Here is an 18,909-nt window from a genome sequence, read left to right as displayed (position 1 = left end):
GCTGACTGTATGTGCTTGTCCTAGTTGCCCCTCTGTTTCTCGTTGCTTTAACATGGCAAAATGCACAGAAAATCAAGGTCATCAGGTCTTCTCGGCCTTCACAGAGGTTGGTTGCAAAGAAAGTCTATGCAGTGTTTGAAAGATCAAACACTCGTTAATTTCTCTGACTTAAAACTCTTCACCTCACTCATCATTCTAGGTTAAAAACTACGTACACATGTGTTTGACTGCAAACCACATGAAGGTTGTGGATAGGAAGAAGTGCATCAAGAAACAAGGTTGGTCGAAACCTCCTCAGGGCTATGTTAAAATGAATATCGATGCTGCTTTCTGTCTCCAGGACGAGAAGGGGGCTACTAGAGCTGTGATCAAATATGACCATGGGCAATTTGTGGCTCCGAGTAACAGTAGAACTGAACATGTAAACTCGGTTGCTACTGCGGAAACACAAGCGTTGAAAGACGGGCTCATCGTGGCATGTCAAGTTGGAGCGAGAAGATAATTATCAACTCAGACTGCCGGGAAGTTGTTCAAACTATGCATGATGGAGGTTTTTCAGCGACAGAAGTTTCAGCAATATACGAAGAGTGTGTGTTCTTGACTAGGAATTTCTCTCATGTAATCATAGAAGACCGTCTGAGGGAGAGGAATATTGTAGCTCATTTGTTAGCTCCCCATGTAGAAGGGATCCCAGACTTGTGCCTGTACGGGAGATCCTCCGTCATTCATTGCATGTAGCCTTTTGGACAACGTAAGTATGTTCGAAAATTAATAGTCGCTATGGTGGATTTTCCTTTAAAAAAATAGGTACTTGTGTTTCAGATATTTTAGGGCATCTCCAAGGGAGACCTGCAAAATACCGGTATTTGTCCGATTGAACACATTTGTTCACTTTTGCAATTCAATGGGGACCTTTATCAGTCCTCGAAGCTGTCCAGGCGTCAAAATTCTGGTATTTTGGAGACAAACATGGAGGAGTTTTGCTGGAGTCCGGACATGTACTTGACCAATCACATGCATGTCTCTCTCTTCTCTCTCTCCTACCAACCGCACATGCATTGTCCCCCTCTTCTCCCTCTCCTCCCATTCGGACACTAAACCATAAATATCCCACCACATGCATGGTCCCTATCTACCTTTTCTCCTCTCAGCCGAATGCATGCGTTGGATGGCTCCCTCCGGTATCATGTCTGCGGACCACGTCCGGACATATACCAGAGGAATTTGCGGGTCGGCGTTGGAGATGCCCTTAGCAGCGGGCTTCCAATTAGTGTCTTGATTTTTTTTTTCAAAACACGGTTTTACTCCGTTTCATAAATTACATGACACAGCCGAAAGATACAATATAGTGTCGAGGGACTTTTCATACAGACTGATGAAATAGTCAATGGATGCAGAAGGAAAAAGACTTCAACAACCCTATAGAATCTGAATGTATTTTCCATTTTTTGTAAGGGTGTATTTGTAAACAGTACTTAATATATGACCATATATGGCCTTTGGCCTTTCCGCAAAAAGAATTAAAAATAAACACACAACAAAACAACCCTAACAAGCATCAAAAGTGTACTACGAGACGCCTTCAACAAGTCGCTGAGAAGAAACACATTTGTTGCGGGACCACAACAAGGTCACAGTGGGTTTACAATTAGTGTCTCAAACTATTTCTCTCTTTCCCGTCTCCTCTGGTCTCTAAGAACTTGTCATTTTCGTTATAAATGCAAATGGGAATAGTCCGGTTCCAAAAAAAAAGGATTGGAACCGCACCAAAAAAATATTCTATTGTATTATACTAAATGTGTATGATGGACTAACCAGAATAACATGAAAAAAGGACATATTGGAAAATATTGCAGAAAAATAAGACATCTGGCCGTCTATCCCGTGAATTAGAAATTTACACCCATTGGATTTTAGTGGAAAAGGTCACCCGCCTTTGTCATCACACATAGAAATATGCCACCCCTCAAAACTCCAAATTAACTAACCGCTGGCAATTGTTTTAGTCGTTGCTTTCGGTTGAGCAAGTCTTCCTTTCGAAGAGTCAAGAACAAATTACTGAATATGTTACTACGTGTTTGGCACCTAACGCACGGGTTATTCAGGTGAAGAACAACTTATTGAGTGTGAGATAACTAATTATTCAGGTCAAGACGTTCACTTTCACCTAACGTATGTGTTTAGCACGGCCGGCAATCACATGCTTTCCATGTCGCATGGTGGATGACTTGTAAGAATGAAATAAATTTTATGCAGAGGCCGGCCAGCCTCTGCTGACTGTTGGCCTGTTGCTTTCCAACCAATTTGAACGATCAATCTCGGCGTCACCCCAGTTAATTTGTTGACTTAAAATTGTTCAGTTCACTTTCACTTACATACTCAGTCTAGCAGCTGCCGGCCAGCACGAATATAATATGTAGAAGATTTTTCTTTCAACAAAATAGTTATAGATTAAGAACTAGAACAGAATCACACGTCCAAAATTAGAAGAGAACAAAAAGAAAATGCACAAGAAACAGGTCGGAATGCCTGATTCGAGCTCATTCCTTGGGATAATCAATTTCCGACATCGTCCAAATGGTCAGAGCACACCCTGACCCCATTACATAACCCCCTTCGCTTTCACGCCACTGCTTGTTTCTCTGCTGCCATGGCGACGACTAAGAGCATCTCCAACAGCCGCCCAACACGCGGCACATTAAAAAGCGTTTGCAGCGTGTCGGTTGCCTGTTTTTGCGCGGCGCGGAGCGCTGACTCCAGCACCGCTGTAAACTTAGCGCGCGTGACTAGCTTCAGCAGGCGCTGCAAAAATACTACGCGCGCTCTCGCACGAACAACATATGCACTCCAAATACAACCAAAAAGATCAAACATAAACAAAATAAATTAACAATAAATAATTCAATTTCGTTATTACAACTCAAACAAATAGTTTATATTTCAATACAACAAAGAGTTCAACAATACAACATCAAACACACAAATCATGATGCTCTTTGTCGGTCATTCCATGCCCACCACTCCTCGACGAGATCCTTCTGAAGATCATCATGCGTTTCGGCACGTCGAATGGCATGATAGGAAGCAACAAAACGGGTCACCCTGGCAGCCCTCCGCCGCACTCGCACGGGATGTCCCAAGAGCTCATAGTGAGAGTAGTCTACATCTTGGCGACGCTCATTCTCGATGATATATTATGCATGATCACAGAACCGTGCATGATGTATCAAAGCATCTTTTGGTCCCAAAATCTAGCTGGTCTTCTCACAATAGCAAATTGGGCTTGCAAAATCGCAAAAGCTCTCTCCACATCTTTTCTAGCCGCCGGGTGAGCATTGTGAAAATCAACATTTTTCTTACCTTCCGGTCTTTTCAACGGCTTCACAAATGTTTACCACTTTGGGGAGATGCCATCCGCAGGATAGTAGCCATAGTTGTATGTACGACCATTTGCTACAAACTGCACCAGTGGCAGTTCACCATTTGCAATCTTAGACATTAGTGGTGACCAATTAATAACATTGATGTCATTCAAAAATCCAGGCATTCCAAAAAGAAGCATGTCAAATCCAAGTCTCTTGTGTTAGAAAGAGTCATGTACAAGGTATACGGTATTGTATAAACCATATACCGTAGAGAGGTAGGTAGATTGCGTGCGTTGTAATCTAGGTGGTTAGGTTGTTAGGGTTTATCCTTATCTCTTGTATAGGTTTCTTGAGGATCAATCCACAACCTAACTGTCGCATGTTGTAATCTGTCATTGCCTATATAACACGTACACGTCCCTGCCCAAAGGTATATGCTTCCACGCAATCTTTCATGGTATTTAGAGCCTAGTTCCTCTACCGCATCCAAACCTAGCAGCTCACATCAAACCTAGTAGCCATGGCCAGCTCTAGCTCCGCCGCCGCCGCTCCATATGTCCTCATTCCCATCACTGAAAAGCTCCACCGCGGCAACTACCTCGTGTGGCGCGCACAGGCCTTAGCTACCATCCGAGGAGCCCGACTGGTCGACCACCTCAACCCCGATCACCCGTTCCCGGAGCCCAAGCTTGCTGACAAGGACGGCAAGCCCACTGATGTGCCGAACCCGGAACATCTCATCACGTTGGTGCAAGACTCCCAGGTGCTCAGCTTCATCTTCAACTCAATCTCTGCTCCTGTGATGATCCAAGTCGCCCACTGCACCAAGGCCGCCGCGGCATGGACCGCGATCAGAGAGATGTTTCTCTCCCAGACGCAGGCCCCAACATCGTCAACACGCGGATCGCCCTCTCCACCACCAAAAAGGGCACCGCGACCATCACCGAGTACATCGGGCGCATGAAAGCGCTAGGCGACGAGATGGCTTCAGCAGGGAAGCTGCTCGACGATGATGACATGGTCTCCTACATCCTTGCCGGACTCGACTTCGACTACATTTCCTTCGTCTCGTCCATCTGTGCTGCGAGGACCGAGCCCATCAAGGTAGCTGAACTTTATTCTCAACTAATTGGTTTTGAAAAGCGTCTTGCCATGTTTGAAGGGGGAAATCAGTCCTCTCAATCCTCGGCCAACATCGTGTCTCGTGGCCATGGTGGTTTCGGTCGCGGAGGCGGCCGTAGAAATGGAGGCCGTGGAAACGGAGGCGGTCGCGGCAATGGAGGCCGTGGCAATGGAGGCAGTGGCCGCGGCAATGGAGGTCGTGGCAACGGCAATGGAGGAGGCAACGATCTCCCTGAGGTTGTTTGCTAGATTTGCAAGAAGCCAAACCACACCGCCGTCGAGTGCTACCGCCGCTTCGACATCTCCTTCACCAAGAACGAGAAAAGTGCAGGTTCGGCCACCACCTCGTCCTATGGAGTGGACACAAACTGGTACCTGGACACGGGGGCCACGGACCACATCACCAGCGAGCTCGACAAGTTGACCGTCCGCAACAAGTACAACAGCAACGAGCAAGTCCATACTGCAAACGGGGAAGGTATGGAAATTTGTCATATTGGTCAATCCACTGTTCGAACCCCCACTCGTGATCTTCATCTCAAAAATATATTGCATGTACCCGATGCCACCAAAAATCTTATTTCAGCTCATCGTTTATCCACTGACAACAATACCTTTCTTGAAGTTCACCCACATTTCTTTTTCGTTAAGGAACAGGGAACGAGGAGAACCCTTCTCCAAGGCAGGTGTAGACGTGGTCTTTACCCCCTATCATCGGCTCCGGTGACCTCCAGCAAACAGGCGTTTGGTGTCAATAAAGTGTCCACGGAAAGGTGGCACAGTCGGCTAGGGCATCCTTCATCAACCATAGTTCGTCATGTCCTTAGCCACAACAACATTCCTTTTTGAAGTAGTGAGTTGAATAAAGAAGGTGTTTGTGACGCTTGTCAATTAGGCAAGAGCCACCAACTACCGTATCCTAGTTCGATCAGTGTATCTAAAGCTCCTTTAGAGCAAATTTTCTCCGATGTATGGGGGCCTGCCCGTGATTCTATCAATAGGAAAAACTATTATGTGTCCTTCATTGATGATTATAGCAAATTCACTTGGATCTATCTTCTTAAGCATAAATCTGAAGTTTTCAAAGTCTTTCATGAATTTCAAGCATTAGTTGAAAGGTTGTTCAATAGGAAAATTATCACCATGCAAACTGACTGGGGTGGCGAATATGAACGTTTAAATTCCTTCTTTCGCCAACTAGGAATCACACACCATGTCTCTTGTCCTCATGCTCATCAGCAGAACGGATCAGCTGAAAGAAAACATCGTGACATTGTCGACATGGGTCTTTCTCTCTTGGCTCATGCCTCCATGCCCTTAAAATTTTGGGATGAGGCTTTTCTCTCTGCCACATATCTCATAAATCGCACCCCTAGTAAAGTGATCAACTATGAAACCCCCCTGGGTCGTCTATTTCATGAACAACCAAACTATCATTCCCTTCGAGTTTTTGGATGTGCCTGTTGGCCCAACATCCGTCCCTATAATTCCAAAAAATTAGAATTTCGATCCAAACAATGTGTTTTTCTCGGATACAGCAATCTTCACAAAGGTTTTAAATGTCTTGATGTTGCTGTTGGCCGAGTCTACATATCTAGGGATGTCATCTTCGATGAAACGGTTTTCCTTTCAAGGCTTTAAACCCTAATACAGGCACTCCCCTTCGATCTGAGATCTTATTGCTACCTGAAACTACACTGTCTGAGCCTATTGATCATGGGGGTGAACGAGTGCTTGATCAACATGCAAATTTTCCTGCTAATTCTGGTGAAAATCCAGCCCCTATGCGTCATTTTATGCAGGCAGTACAGGACAAAAACGGCGTGGAGCACGGAGGAGATTCAGGTGCTGCCGCCGCTGATTTCGAGGATGATAGCGCAGGTGCAGGTGGCAGCCCAGGGGAATCCGCCTCGGATCGCACCCCTCCCAGGGGGCGCGTGTGCGCGTCGGGCGCTGCCTCCTCAGGGGGGGCCAGGAGGGCACGTGGGTGTGTCGGGCGTTGGTTCCCCAGGTGGGCCAACTTCTGAGCCGACCGGTCCCTCGCGCCAGGCGCTCCCTCATGATGATCGCCAGGTGGACCAACCTAGTGTGGGCGCGTCGGCCAACGCTGATGTGACAAGGCGGGATGTCGGATCCTCTGGCACTGATGACGGGATCGACATGGGATCTCGTGCAACTGATGGCAGGATCGACGTGGGATCCCGTGCGGCTGTGATTCCCTCGGCCGGATCTTCTGCAGCGCAGCCTCATGCAGCTCCTGATATGTCGTCTCGCAGGACAAGATCACAGCATGGTATTGTAAAACCACAAATTCGTACAGATGGTACGGTCAGGTATGACAAGCTCAAACCCCGGTTTGGAGGCTTAACAACTACTGGTGAGCCAAGTAGTTTGCATGAAGCTCTAAGTGACACAAAATGGAAAATGGCTAAGAATGATGAGTATGGTGCTCTTATTAAAAATAAGACGTGGCATCTAGTTCCACCAACACGAAACAAGAATGTCATTGATTGTAAATGGGTCTATAGAATTAAAAGGAAAGTAGATGGTCAAGTTGATAGGTATAAGGCAAGATTAGTAGCCAAAGGTTTTAAACAGAGATATGGTATAGATTATGAAGATACCTTTAGTCCTGTTGTAAAGGCAGCTACTATCAGACTTGTTCTCTCTGTTGCAGTATCAAGAAATTGGAGCCTAAGCAATTGGATGTTTAGAATGCGTTTCTTCATGGCGTTCTAGAGGAAGAAGTCTATATGAGACAACCACCTGGTTATGAGGTAAAAGGAAAGGAGAATTATCTATGCAAACTTGATAAAGCTCTGTATGGACTAAAACAAGCACCTAGGGCTTGGTACTCCAAGTTAAGTGAAAAACTTCAAATACTTGGTTTCAAATCATCCAAGGGAGACACTTCTTTGTTCTTCTACAGAAAGGGAAATATCACTATTTTTATGTTGGTTTATGTTGATGATATTATTGTTGCTAGCTCATCACAAGATGCAACTGTAGCATTGCTAGAAGATCTTAAGAAGGATTTTGCCTTGAAAGATTTGGGTGATCTTCATTATTTCTTGGGTATTGAGGTGAGAAAGGTAAAAGATGGAATACTCCTTACTCAAGAAAAATATGTCCTGGATATGCTTAAGCATGCAGGAATGGTAAATTGTAAGGCTTCAAACATGCCCCTCTCCATGTCAGAAAAGCTGTCAAGAGAAGAAGGGGAGCCTTTAGGGGCTGAGGAATCAACAAAATACAGGAGCATGGTAGGTGCTTTGCAGTACTTGACACTGACAAGACCTGACATTTGTTTCCCTGTTAATAAAGTATGTCAGTACTTGCATTCTCCTACTTCTCAACATATGACAGCTGTTAAGAGAATTTTGAGATATCTCAAGGGTACTATGAGTACGGGTCTGAAATTTACCAAGTCAACTTTCAATGTTGTTAGTGCTTTCTCTGATGCTGACTGGGCAGGATGTCTAGATGACAGAAGGTCAACAGGAGGGTTCTGTGTGTTCTTTGGTCCAAATTTGATTTCTTGGAGTGCATGTAAGCAAGCTACTGTTTCTCGGTCTAGTACAGAGGCAGAGTACAAATCTTTAGCCAATGCCACTGCTGAGATTATTTGGGTTCAAACTTTGCTACGTGAACTTGGAGTCATGCACTCACCAGTTGCACGTCTCTGGTGTGATAATATTGGTGCCACATATCTGTCAGCAAATCCAGTATTTCATGCAAGGACAAAACACATAGAAGTGGACTATCATTTTGTTTGAGAGAGAGTAGCTAACAAACTACAGGATATCCGTTTTATTCCCACAAGTGATCAAGTTGCAGATGGTTTTACCAAAGCTTTGTCATGGAAGAAGTTAGAAGACTTCAAGGGCAATCTCAACTTGGTGAAGCTGTGATTGAGGGGGCGTGTTAGAAAGAGTCATGTACAAGGTATACGGTATTGTATAAACCGTATACCGTAGAGAGGTAGGTAGATTGCGTGCGTTGTAATCTAGGTGGTTAGGTTGTTAGGGTTTATCCTTATCTCTTGTATAGGTTTCTTGAGGATCAATCCACAACCTAATTGCCGCATGTTGTAATCTGTCATTGCCTATATAACACGTACGCGTCCCTGCCCAAAGGTATACGCTTCCACGCAATCTTTCATCTTGATCGGCCACCGCTTCAAGGATTATAGTGGAACCCTTTTTTTGGCTATGGAATTGGCCATGCCATACCATAGGACAATTCTTCCAACTCCAATGCATGCGATCTATTGAGCCAAGCTACCTGAGAAGCGGCGAGCTTTGTTCATCTCCAACGGCCTTGCGGCATCTTCGGCATTGGGAGATCTCAAATACTCTTGGCCAAACACTCGCACAATTCCGACTGCGAATGCCGAAGATCTGAAAGCGGGGATACCGTATGCCAACAAACGCAAAGCGGTTGTCACCTTCTGGAAGGTGCTATGCCCGAGCTCTTCGGCGGCATTCTTCCTTTGCTGAAAAAATGCTCATGGCTTGCTAGTTTCTCTGCAATGCGCCTGAACAACTCGGTGCTCATCCTAAACCGGCGCCGGAAGTACGACTCGGGGTACACGGGAGGATCCGCAAAATAATGCCTGGTCAATCTGTTGTGGACATCTATCCTATCCCTCCAAATTTTCTGCCGACCCATAACCGAACCACCATGCTTCGGTTTTTTTGTTGATGTGCATAGCTAGGATCATTGCAAGATCCTCCTCCTCTTCAATATCAAATTCTTCTTCGGAAGAATCATATGACGAACTCATCTACAATGTTCAATTTAAACTTGACAATAAAAACTACAAACAACATGCACCAAATTCATGTAAAAAATGTGAAGTTGAAGCAATACATACCTTGCAAGCGTTTTGTCGAACACCTTGCGGGTGGCGAGCCGTAGTGGGCGGCCGGGCGCTGTTCGTCGGAGGAATGCCACGCGCGAGGGGCGGCGGCAACTAGAGGGAGACGGAGAAAGTAGCGGCGGCGCGGGGATACGTCAGGGAAGCGCTGGAACGGTCACCGGAACAAATGGGGTGGCGCGACCGGTGGCGGCGCCATCGGCTGGATGGGGGTTGGCGAAAGTTGCGAGCGGGCGCTCGAGTGTCCAGCGCGTGGGAGCGGGCGCAGCAAATAAACTGCGCGCGATAGCATTTCGGCTCGCGCTGAACTAGTTATGCCGCGTGCACGGTTTTTGTACCTCCGCTGGAACGCCCAGAGCGGTAGCGCACGTGCAAAAACTATTAATTTTTCAGTGCGGTGCTTATATAGCGCGTCTGTTGAAGATGCTCTAACTGGACGCATCTCCATATCAAGCATCGGAGTGCCACCGGAGATAGAATCAATCTGATTACGAGTAGTGTACAATTACTATATCCAAGGAGCCTGCTTCCACAAACCCACACGGCCACACCTAGTCGTACTTGGGAAGGACTCTAATTAAGAGATAAGAAAAAAAAAATTTGCGGGGAGAGATAAGAAAATCTACCCATACAATACTTGGAATCCCTCCAACCAAGAGAACCAACCGTAGGACGAGGTACAAAAAAAGTTTCGCTCGGTAGAGGATTCATCTACCCGCCAAAGCACTTGCCCCCGACTATATACAAGAAGCTGAAGGCCCCGACTATATTGCATGAGCTTTTGGATAGACGCAATCTTGTTAGAAGATGTTGTATAGGGATAGGAAAGGTGTTTAACTTGTATCTCTTCTTATCCCTTCTTCTGCTCTATCTTCTCAAACCTCCTGTACCGAACATGATCGATCTTCTCTTGATCTATTCTTGTAAGCCACGGCACCCATCATATATATACAACCGCGACCCGAGCAAAGGGTTCAACGCTTCCATCTAGTTTTACATGGTAACAGAGCCTCTTCCTCGATAGATCGAATAGAGATCGCATCTAGCTACCCCAGGCGACCGCAACTATGTCCACCACCTCCGCCGCCATGACGCCGAGCACCATGGGTTCCCTCACCACCGACGCCTCCTCCTCCATCTTTGCATCTTCGTCCACCTCCAACCCCACCAACTCCTTCCTCGGATCACCACCGCAAGAGAAGCTGACGAGAGGCAACTTCCTCCTCTGGAAGGTCGTCGTCCTACCCCAGATCAAGGGCGCGCAGATGGAGCACCATCTTGACGCGAAGACCCCAGCGCCGCCGCCCACCCTCACCGTCACCAAGGACGGCAAAGAAGAACAGGTGGTGAACTCTGCCAGATCCCTCTGGTATGCACAGCAGCAACAACTCCAAGGTTACTTGATGGGCTCCCTCTCCCGCGACATCCTTGCACAGGTGGCCACGCTCCAGACGCCGGCAGAAGTCTGGCGCGCCATCCACGACATGTTCGCCGCCCAGAGCCAAGCGCAAGCCATCAACACTCGCATCAAGCTTACGAACCTGCAAAAAGGTAACATGACTATGGCAGAGTATCTTGGCAAGATTAAGAGCCTCACCGACGAAGTTGCATGCACTGCCGCCGCGCTCTCCGATCCGGAGATCGTATCCAAGATCTTGGCCGGACTGGACATGGATTATAATCCAGTCGTCTCGGCCCTTGCTGCTCGGGTGGAACCAATCACCGTCCAGGAGCTATATAGCCAGCTCCTGAGCTTCGACGCCCGCCTCAGTCTCCTTCATGGCGCCGCTTTTCGCCAATCTTCTGCCAACGCCGCCTCGCGCGGACGCGGCCGTGGGCGCGGTCACCACGCGCAACGCGGCGGTGGGCGTGGGCGCGGCAACCCCCAGGGGGACAACGGCTACACCAACAACTACGGTAACACAGGAGGCGGCAGCTACAACAACTCCTCCAACAGAACAGGGGGTGGTGGCTTCAACAACAACACTAGCCGCCGCCCCTCCTCCTCCTCTCGCGGTCGCCCTCGCTGCCAACTCTGCAAGAAGGCCGGCCATGAGGTCATGGACTGCTGGCACCGCTATGATGAAGACTTCGTTCCAGATTCTCGTCAGGTTGCTGCAGCTATGCGTGAACAAGGAGGAGAAGGAGTGTGGTATGTTGACTCCGGCGCTACGGATCATGTCACAAGTGAGCTGGAGCAACTTGCTCTCCGTGAAAAATATCACGGCAATGATCAGATTCACACCGCAAGCAGTGGAGGTATGGATATTAGACACATTGGTCAAGCTTTTATTAATCCCCCTATGCATAAACGTGATCTAGTCTTAAAAGATGTTCTTCATGTTCCTCAAGACGATAAAAACCTTGCCTCTATGTCTCGTTTAGCCACTGATAATAATGTCTTCTTTGAAACTCACCCTCGTTACTTCTTTATCAAGGATCAGGCAACGAGGGAACTTCTACACCACGGTAGATGCATTGGCGGCCTCTACCCCATCACATCTGGAGCACTTAGTCGCAAGCATCGTCAGGTCTACTCCGTCATCAATCCCTCCTTGGCAAGGTGGCATCAACGTTTAGGACATCCTTCCTCGGTCATAGTTAAGCAAGTAGTCAATAAAGGCAAACTTTCTTTGTCACATAGTCCTATTAGTGATTCGGTTTGTGAAGCTTGTCAATGTGCCAAGAGTCACCAACTTCCCTATCCTAAGTCTAGTAGTGTTTCTCATGCTCCTTTAGAGCTTATTTTCAGTGATGTATGGGGACATGCCCGAGATTCTTTTGGCAGAAAAAAATATTATGTCGGTTTTATCGATGATTACAGCAAGTTTACTTGGATTTATTTACTTAAGTATAAATCTGAAGTCTTTTCTATATTCCAAGAGTTTCAAAAACTTGTTGAAAGACACTTTGACAGAAAAATCTTAACGGCCCAAAGTGACTGGGGAGGGGAGTATGAGAAGCTCAACTCCTTCTTTCGTAGTATAGGCATTGCACACCATGTGTCTTGTCCCCATGCTCATCAACAGAATGGCTCTGCCGAGCGTAAACATCGCCACATTGTTGAAGTTGGCATCTCTCTACTTGCTCATGCCTCCATGCCTCTTAAGTATTGGGATGAAGCTTTCATCACTGCCACATATCTTATTAATCATTTTCCAAGCAAAGTTATTGGAAACTCTACTCCGTTGGAACGTCTTTATCATCAAAAACCAGACTATAATTCCCTCAAAACTTTTGGGTGTGCATGCTATCCCAATCTTCGTCCATACAATCATCATAAGCTTGAGTTTTGTTCTACTCAATGCGTTTTTCTTGGCTATATCAATCTCCACAAAGGCTACAACTAGTGCCTAGAAATTGCTACTGGACGTATTTATATTTCTAGAGATGTTGTTTTTGATGAAAATCTCTTTCCATTCGCCAAGCTTCATCCAAATGCAGGCGCTCTCCTTCATGCTGAAATAGCCCTTCTTCCTGATCACGGGGGTGAATTAACTAAAGCTGATCAAGTGAAAAATTCCACAGAAAATTGTTTTTCTGCAGATTCTGGCCGTCATTTTATGTGTGCAGGTCCGAACAAAAAAGGCACAGGATCCAACACTGATTCGGCTGGCAGCGGCGCCGGATCCCATGCAGGTTCGCATGTCAGAGCTGCTGCACCTGAAGGCGCGCAATCCTAGGAGGATAGCTCTCCCCTGCATGCATCTCCTCGCACGCCAGTGGCCGACCGGGTGGACCCCGTCTGTCCCGATGCGCGATTGGCTGAGGTCGCCAGCCCAGGCGCGGGTGCACGCGCGCGCGTGGCCGACAGCCCCCACCAGGTGGACCCCGCCAGCCCAAGCGCGAGCGGACCGCGCGCCACTTTTCCGCAGGACGACGAGGCGCGGGATGCGATGGCTAATTTGGCTGGCGATAGGAGATCGCCTGCGCCTGTGCCGACAGGATTAGAAGCAGGTGCAGAATCCTCCTTGGATCTGGTGCCGGGATCTTCTGTGGATAATTCTGCTCCAAATGCTCCTGGATCTTCTGTGCCTACATCAGCAGTTTGTTCTCAGGCTCCTCGTCGACACACTCGATCACAGTCAGGTATCGTCAGAAATAAAGAGTACAATGATGGTACGGTACGTTATGATCGTGTCAAACGTGCTTTTCTTACTAGTGTTGGAGAACCAGTTAATTTGCATGATGCTCTAGATCATAAAGAATGGAAAGCAGCCATGGATAATGAATATGATGCGCTCATGAAAAATAGAACTTGGCACTTAGTACCCTCAAGGAAGGGTATCAATGTCATACTCCCTCCGTTCCTAAATACTTGTCTTTTTAGAGATTTCAACAAGTGACTACATACGGCGCAAAATGAGTGAATCTACATTTTAAAATATGTCTATATACATCCGTATGTTGAATCCATTTGAAATGCCTAGAAAGACAAGTATTTGGGAACGGAGGGAGTAGATTGCAAATGGGTCTATAAGATAAAAAGAAAATCTGATGGAAGCATAGACAGATACAAGGCTAGGTTAGTTGCCAAAGGGTTTAAACAGAGATTTGGTATTGATTATGAAGATACATTTAGTCCTGTTGTTAAGGCAGCTACCATTCGACTTGTATTGTCTATTGCTATTTCCAGAGGTTGGAGTTTACGAGAGCTAGATGTTCAGAATGCATTTCTTCATGGTGTTCTTGAGGAATAAGTGTTCATGCGGCAGCCACCTGGATATGAGAGTAAAAGCATGCCAAATCATGTCTGTAAGTTGGATAAAGCTCTGTATGGTTTGAAACAGGCCCCAAGAGCTTGGTACTCAAGGTTAAGCATGCAGTTACAACAACTTGGGTTTACACCATCAAAAGCAGATACTTCATTGTTCTTTTATCATAAGGGTAATATCACTATATTTGTACTTGTTTATGTTGATGATATAATTGTTGCAAGTTCAAGTTCAGATGCTACCACTTGTTTGCTTAAAGATCTTAAATTGGAGTTTGCTCTCAAGGATTTGGGAGATCTTCACTATTTCCTTGGCATAGAGGTCAAGCAGGTTAAGGATGGTATTCTTCTTACTCAAGAAAAATATACTACTGACATACTCAGAAGAGTAGGACTGCAACATTGTAAGCCTGTAAGCACACCAATTTCAACTTCTGAGAAACTTACTCTTGAAAGTGGAGAAGCTCTTGAACCAGAGGATGCAACTAATTACAGAAGTGTTGTGGGTGCTTTGCAATACTTGACTCTTACACGTCCTGATATTTCTTATTCTATGAATAAGGTATGTCAGTATTTACATGCACCTAGAACAACTCACTGGACTGCAGTCAAAAGGATTTTAAGGTATCTTAAGTTTTCTGAAGGACTTGGACTTCAAATTACCAAGTCTCCATCTCTGCTTGTTACTGCTTACTCTGATGCAGACTGGGCTAGGTGTGCTGATGATAGAAGATCCACAGGTGGTTTTACTGTGTTTCTGGGAACTAATCTTATATCCTAGAGTGCAAGAAAACAGGCTACTGTCTCACGATCAAGTACAGAGGCTGAATATAAAGCTTTGGCAAATGCTACAGCTGAAGTAATGTGGATACAGACTTTGCTTTATGAACTTGGAATCAAGGCTCCACAAGCTGCAAGATTATGGTGTGATAATATTGGTGCAACCTATCTTTCAGCCAATCCTGTTTTTCATGCACGCACTAAACATATTGAAGTTGATTTCCACTTTGTCAGAGAAAGGGTAGCTCGAAAGGTCCTTGATATTCGGTTTGTACCTACTGGAGATCAACTTGCTGATGGCTTCACAAAACCTCTCACCATGAGGAGATTGGACGAGTTCAAGTACAATCTTAACCTTGCAAAAATTCCTTGAGGTTTAGATTGAGGGGGAGTGTTAGAAGATGTTGTATAGGGATAGGAAAGGTGTTTAACTTGTATCTCTTCTTATCCCTTCTTCTGCTCTATCTCCTCAAACCTCCTGTACCGAACGTGATCGATCTCCTCTCGATCTATTCTTGTAAGCCACGGCACCCATCATATATATACAACCGGGGCCCGAGCAAAGGGTTCAACGCTTCCATCTAGTTTTACAAATCTGTCATAGATAAATTGAAGACTTCATCAAGCACCAAAACCACCTCCTCTCATTTGGTATCAACCATTTAGACATTGCAGTTTGTAGTGTTTTTATAGCTAAACATTGTAGTTCTCATTTTGTCCGTAGATAACGAATCATTATGTATGGAACAACTTAACAGAATTAACCGGATTTGGCAGTGTTTTAGTATGTGTGACAACAAAGGTGGAAAACACCTCATGCACATAACTAAAGTTAGTTAAAAGTTGCTAATTAAGAAGAAAATAAGAACGGGAAAGGTTGCTCCAAGTAGCTTCGAAGCCTTCCTCTTATACTTTTTGGGCCACATAAACCACACACTTGAGACACCGCCGAAACTTACACATTATACATCATTTATGTTTGTGTGAATGTACTACAAATGAATAGTACAAGACCATGACACGACGAAAAACACTACCTAGGACTTGTGATTGATATGCTCACATCATTGATACTATATGACTCAGGAGCAATGGACGTCTCTTCATTTCCTACTCTTACATTGATATATGCTGGCTGCTTAGGCTCAGCCAAGATCATAGTCTCATTTCTTAGCATTGACACAATATCTCCCATGGTTGGTCGATCAACTGCATTCTCTTGTACGCACAACAATGCTATGTTAATGCACCTCATTATCTTTGTTGAGTGACTATCAGAAACCAATGATACATCAACAAGGTCAATCCACTTTCCCTCTTCCCATAATTGCCATGCCTGTTTGCAATTCCGTCACACGCATTATTAGGTTGTACAGAAAATGAGAAGTAAGAGATAATTTTGCAAAAGCTTAAGTTTGTGTGTATAATCTTACATATCCAAGCAGATTGATGAAACATCCACATTGTTGGGTACCAGAATTCCGTTTCCCGCTTAGGATCTCAAGAATGACAACACCAAAGCTGAATATGTCGGATTTAATAGAGAAGTTTCCTTTCGAAGCATACTCAGGGGCCATGTAGCCACTAAAATGGTATATGATAAATGTCAAGATTACCTTATCTTGTTGAAATGTAACATATGTAATTGAAATTGGAGTTTTTTTAAGAAACGTACTATGTGCCAACCACTCTTCTTGTAATGTCTCCTTCGGTGTCATTTGAGCTAAATATTTTTGCTAGCCCGAAATCTGAAATTTTTGGATTCATTTCACTGTCCAAGAGAATGTTGCTTGGTTTAAGATCTCGATGTATGACAAGCAATCGAGAGTGCTTATGTAAGTAGAGAAGTCCGTTTGCTACCCCTTCAATTATTGCTGCAAGTTTTGTCCAATCCAGCAAAGCTCTTTTATTCTCATCTACACATCAATTAGTTATTAGTATAACAGGAAAAAGGCACCCAGATAAATGAAAATAAATTGCCAAGGGCAAGAAACTATACTCATAGGACTGCCAAAAACAAGCCTCGAGTAATATTTAGTCATTCTGATGCATCATATCGACAGAGAGTAATTGAAGTAAACTAAGAAATGCAAATGCATACCAAAGATGAAGAAATCCAAGCTTTTGTTTGGCAAGTATTCATAGACCAGTATTTTCTCCTCTTCTTGAGAGCAACACCCCAAGAGTCTAACCAAATTCGTGTGTTGGAGTTTGGCTATGAGCTGGACCTCATTTTTAAACTCCATGAAACCCTGTCCTGAATGTGAAGCAAGTCTCTTAACCGCTATCTCCGACCCATCTGGAAGCTGGCCCTGAGAAAAAACAATCTCTTCAAAAGTTTGGATCATTGTAATTAATCCTTCTCCACCATTTACTAACTTATCAGCTAGGTTCATGTTTCGTACAAGGGACCATATTAGGCTTCTACTAAACAGTTGACAATAAAAAGTGGCCTATACTACTAATTTACCTTGTAGACAGCGCCGAAGCCACCTTGCCCAAGTTTGCTTTCTTCCGAAAAATTTCTTGTGGCCTCCAGTAGATGTTCAAACTCAAACAAAGAGAAATCCGAATTTTTCCCTTGCCACTCCAAACTGTGAGCACGTCTTGATCCTTGAGTAACATTATTGCCATCAAATATCATAGCAGTAATATAATCACCAATTTACCACTATTTGTGAAGATTATATGAAAGAACGAATCCACTAGAAAAATAGCATATGTACCTTTTCTTTGCCTTTTTAGCCGTCGACGGTAACAGATGAAGAAGAAAAACGCTGCTGCTGTTAGAGGAACTACAGCTACGGGAATCACCCACAGCATGCTCCTGCGTTTGGTCGGAGTCGTCGGAGCCGGCCCCGGCGGCGACAACGGCAGGCTTAGCATGGGCCGGGCGCCGTACAAAGGAAACGCCTCGTACCTGAAAAAGCACCGCGTGACACCCATCCGCCCACCCATGCGCAGGGACATGGTGGAGTTGACCATCCCGAGGAGGCGGCGCAGGCACGCCGAGCAGTCGTCGGCGGACAGGTCCGGCGTGCACTGCACCTGCGAGTACACGTCCAGGTAGGTTGTCACTCTTTTCATGTCCATGATGCCGGTGGCGTACAACTTGGGCGTCGTGGTGGCCGCCATCCGCGCGGTCGCGGCCAGCAGCTCGAAGGTGAGGTTGACGATGCGGGGGGCGTCGTCGGCGGTGACGTTCCTGATGTTCCAATCCTGGAAGGGCGGCGTGTTGTCCCCGGATCCCCCCGTGGCGTTCGAGGGCGCCCCCAGGATGTCGGCGCCGGCGCCGTACACGACGATGCAGTCGCGGTAGCTGAAGCCCACCTTGTCGCACTGCGTCTGGTTTACGGTGGCGAACCAGTCGGCGATGCAGGTGCCACAGGCGGTGCTGTCGAGGACGTCGCCGAGGCAGAGCGCCAGCGCGTAGACCACGTCGGGGGCCTGCCCGATGGTGGCCGTGGCGAACTGTACCGGTGAAGCGGAGGCGTTTCGGGAGAGCGCGGCGCCGGCGGCCTTGACGTTGTCGCAGAAATCGGCGGCCGCCAGATACGGTGTCGGCGCGAGTAGGAGGAGAAGGAGGACGACGACGCCGATGGTCGCCATGCATGGGAAGCTAACGGCCTACTGGAGCTTCTTGTCTTGTTTTTCTTCGGCCAGATCGATGATCTCTGAGCAAAGTGCGTAATGCATCAGCAAATCACTACCGGATTCGGATCGGCCACATGGAGAAAAGAAGGGAGTGGGACCTTTTTTTCAGCTGATTTCGCACTGGTCAATACTGCATTACTTAATTTGACACGATCGACGCACCAATCAGACTTAATTAATTTCTTTCTTGAATCATTCACTTGGTCTTAATTTCTAGGAAAAATATTGTGTATTACTTTGACAAATTGTTCCATCTTGTGTGGATAAATCTGTTACTCACTAGCTGCTTGTTCTATTTCCACTTGGAAAAAAGAACTCTGGAAGTAACGTACATTCCACCTGGACCATTCTTCAGTTAATTTCTCACCGCCACCAGTCATATCAGTTGCTTTCAG

The 18,909-nt window shown here is 46.0% G+C and overlaps 1 protein-coding gene, 1 non-coding gene and 1 pseudogene across 3 annotated transcripts; 2 read left to right on the top strand and 1 right to left on the bottom strand.

Annotated features, from left to right (window-relative positions):
• The first annotated feature begins 4,364 nt into the window (after nucleotides 1-4,364).
• LOC123063846 (uncharacterized) lies at nucleotides 4,365-4,506 on the top strand (annotated as a pseudogene).
• A 6,485-nt stretch (nucleotides 4,507-10,991) lies between these two features.
• On the top strand, nucleotides 10,992-11,126 carry LOC123063888 (small nucleolar RNA Z247). Its single transcript, XR_006430591.1, has one exon. It is a non-coding gene; the product is annotated as a small nucleolar RNA Z247 (small nucleolar RNA).
• Nucleotides 11,127-15,790: 4,664 nt separating this feature from the next.
• On the bottom strand, nucleotides 15,791-18,469 carry LOC123057640 (putative receptor-like protein kinase At4g00960). 2 transcript variants are annotated; one of them, XM_044480564.1, is made up of 6 exons: nucleotides 17,583-18,469; nucleotides 17,331-17,508; nucleotides 16,962-17,172; nucleotides 16,536-16,776; nucleotides 16,294-16,444; nucleotides 15,791-16,196 (listed from the first exon to the last, which is right to left on the bottom strand). In XM_044480564.1, the coding sequence occupies exons 1-6, from the start codon at nucleotides 18,467-18,469 to the stop codon at nucleotides 15,894-15,896; spliced, it is 1,971 nt and encodes a 656-aa protein (XP_044336499.1). In that variant the 3' UTR covers nucleotides 15,791-15,893. The 2 variants fall into 2 exon arrangements, with proteins under 2 accessions (XP_044336499.1, XP_044336501.1); XM_044480566.1 differs by having other exon boundaries at nucleotides 17,331-17,473; nucleotides 17,587-18,469.
• Nucleotides 18,470-18,909: the final 440 nt, after the last annotated feature.

The sequence above is a fragment of the Triticum aestivum genome, chromosome 3A, assembly GCF_018294505.1.
Source record: "Triticum aestivum cultivar Chinese Spring chromosome 3A, IWGSC CS RefSeq v2.1, whole genome shotgun sequence".
Taxonomy (NCBI): Eukaryota; Viridiplantae; Streptophyta; class Magnoliopsida; order Poales; family Poaceae; genus Triticum; species Triticum aestivum.
The sequence above is the reverse complement of the archived record's forward strand: the minus strand, read 5'-3'. Positions and strand labels throughout refer to the sequence as shown.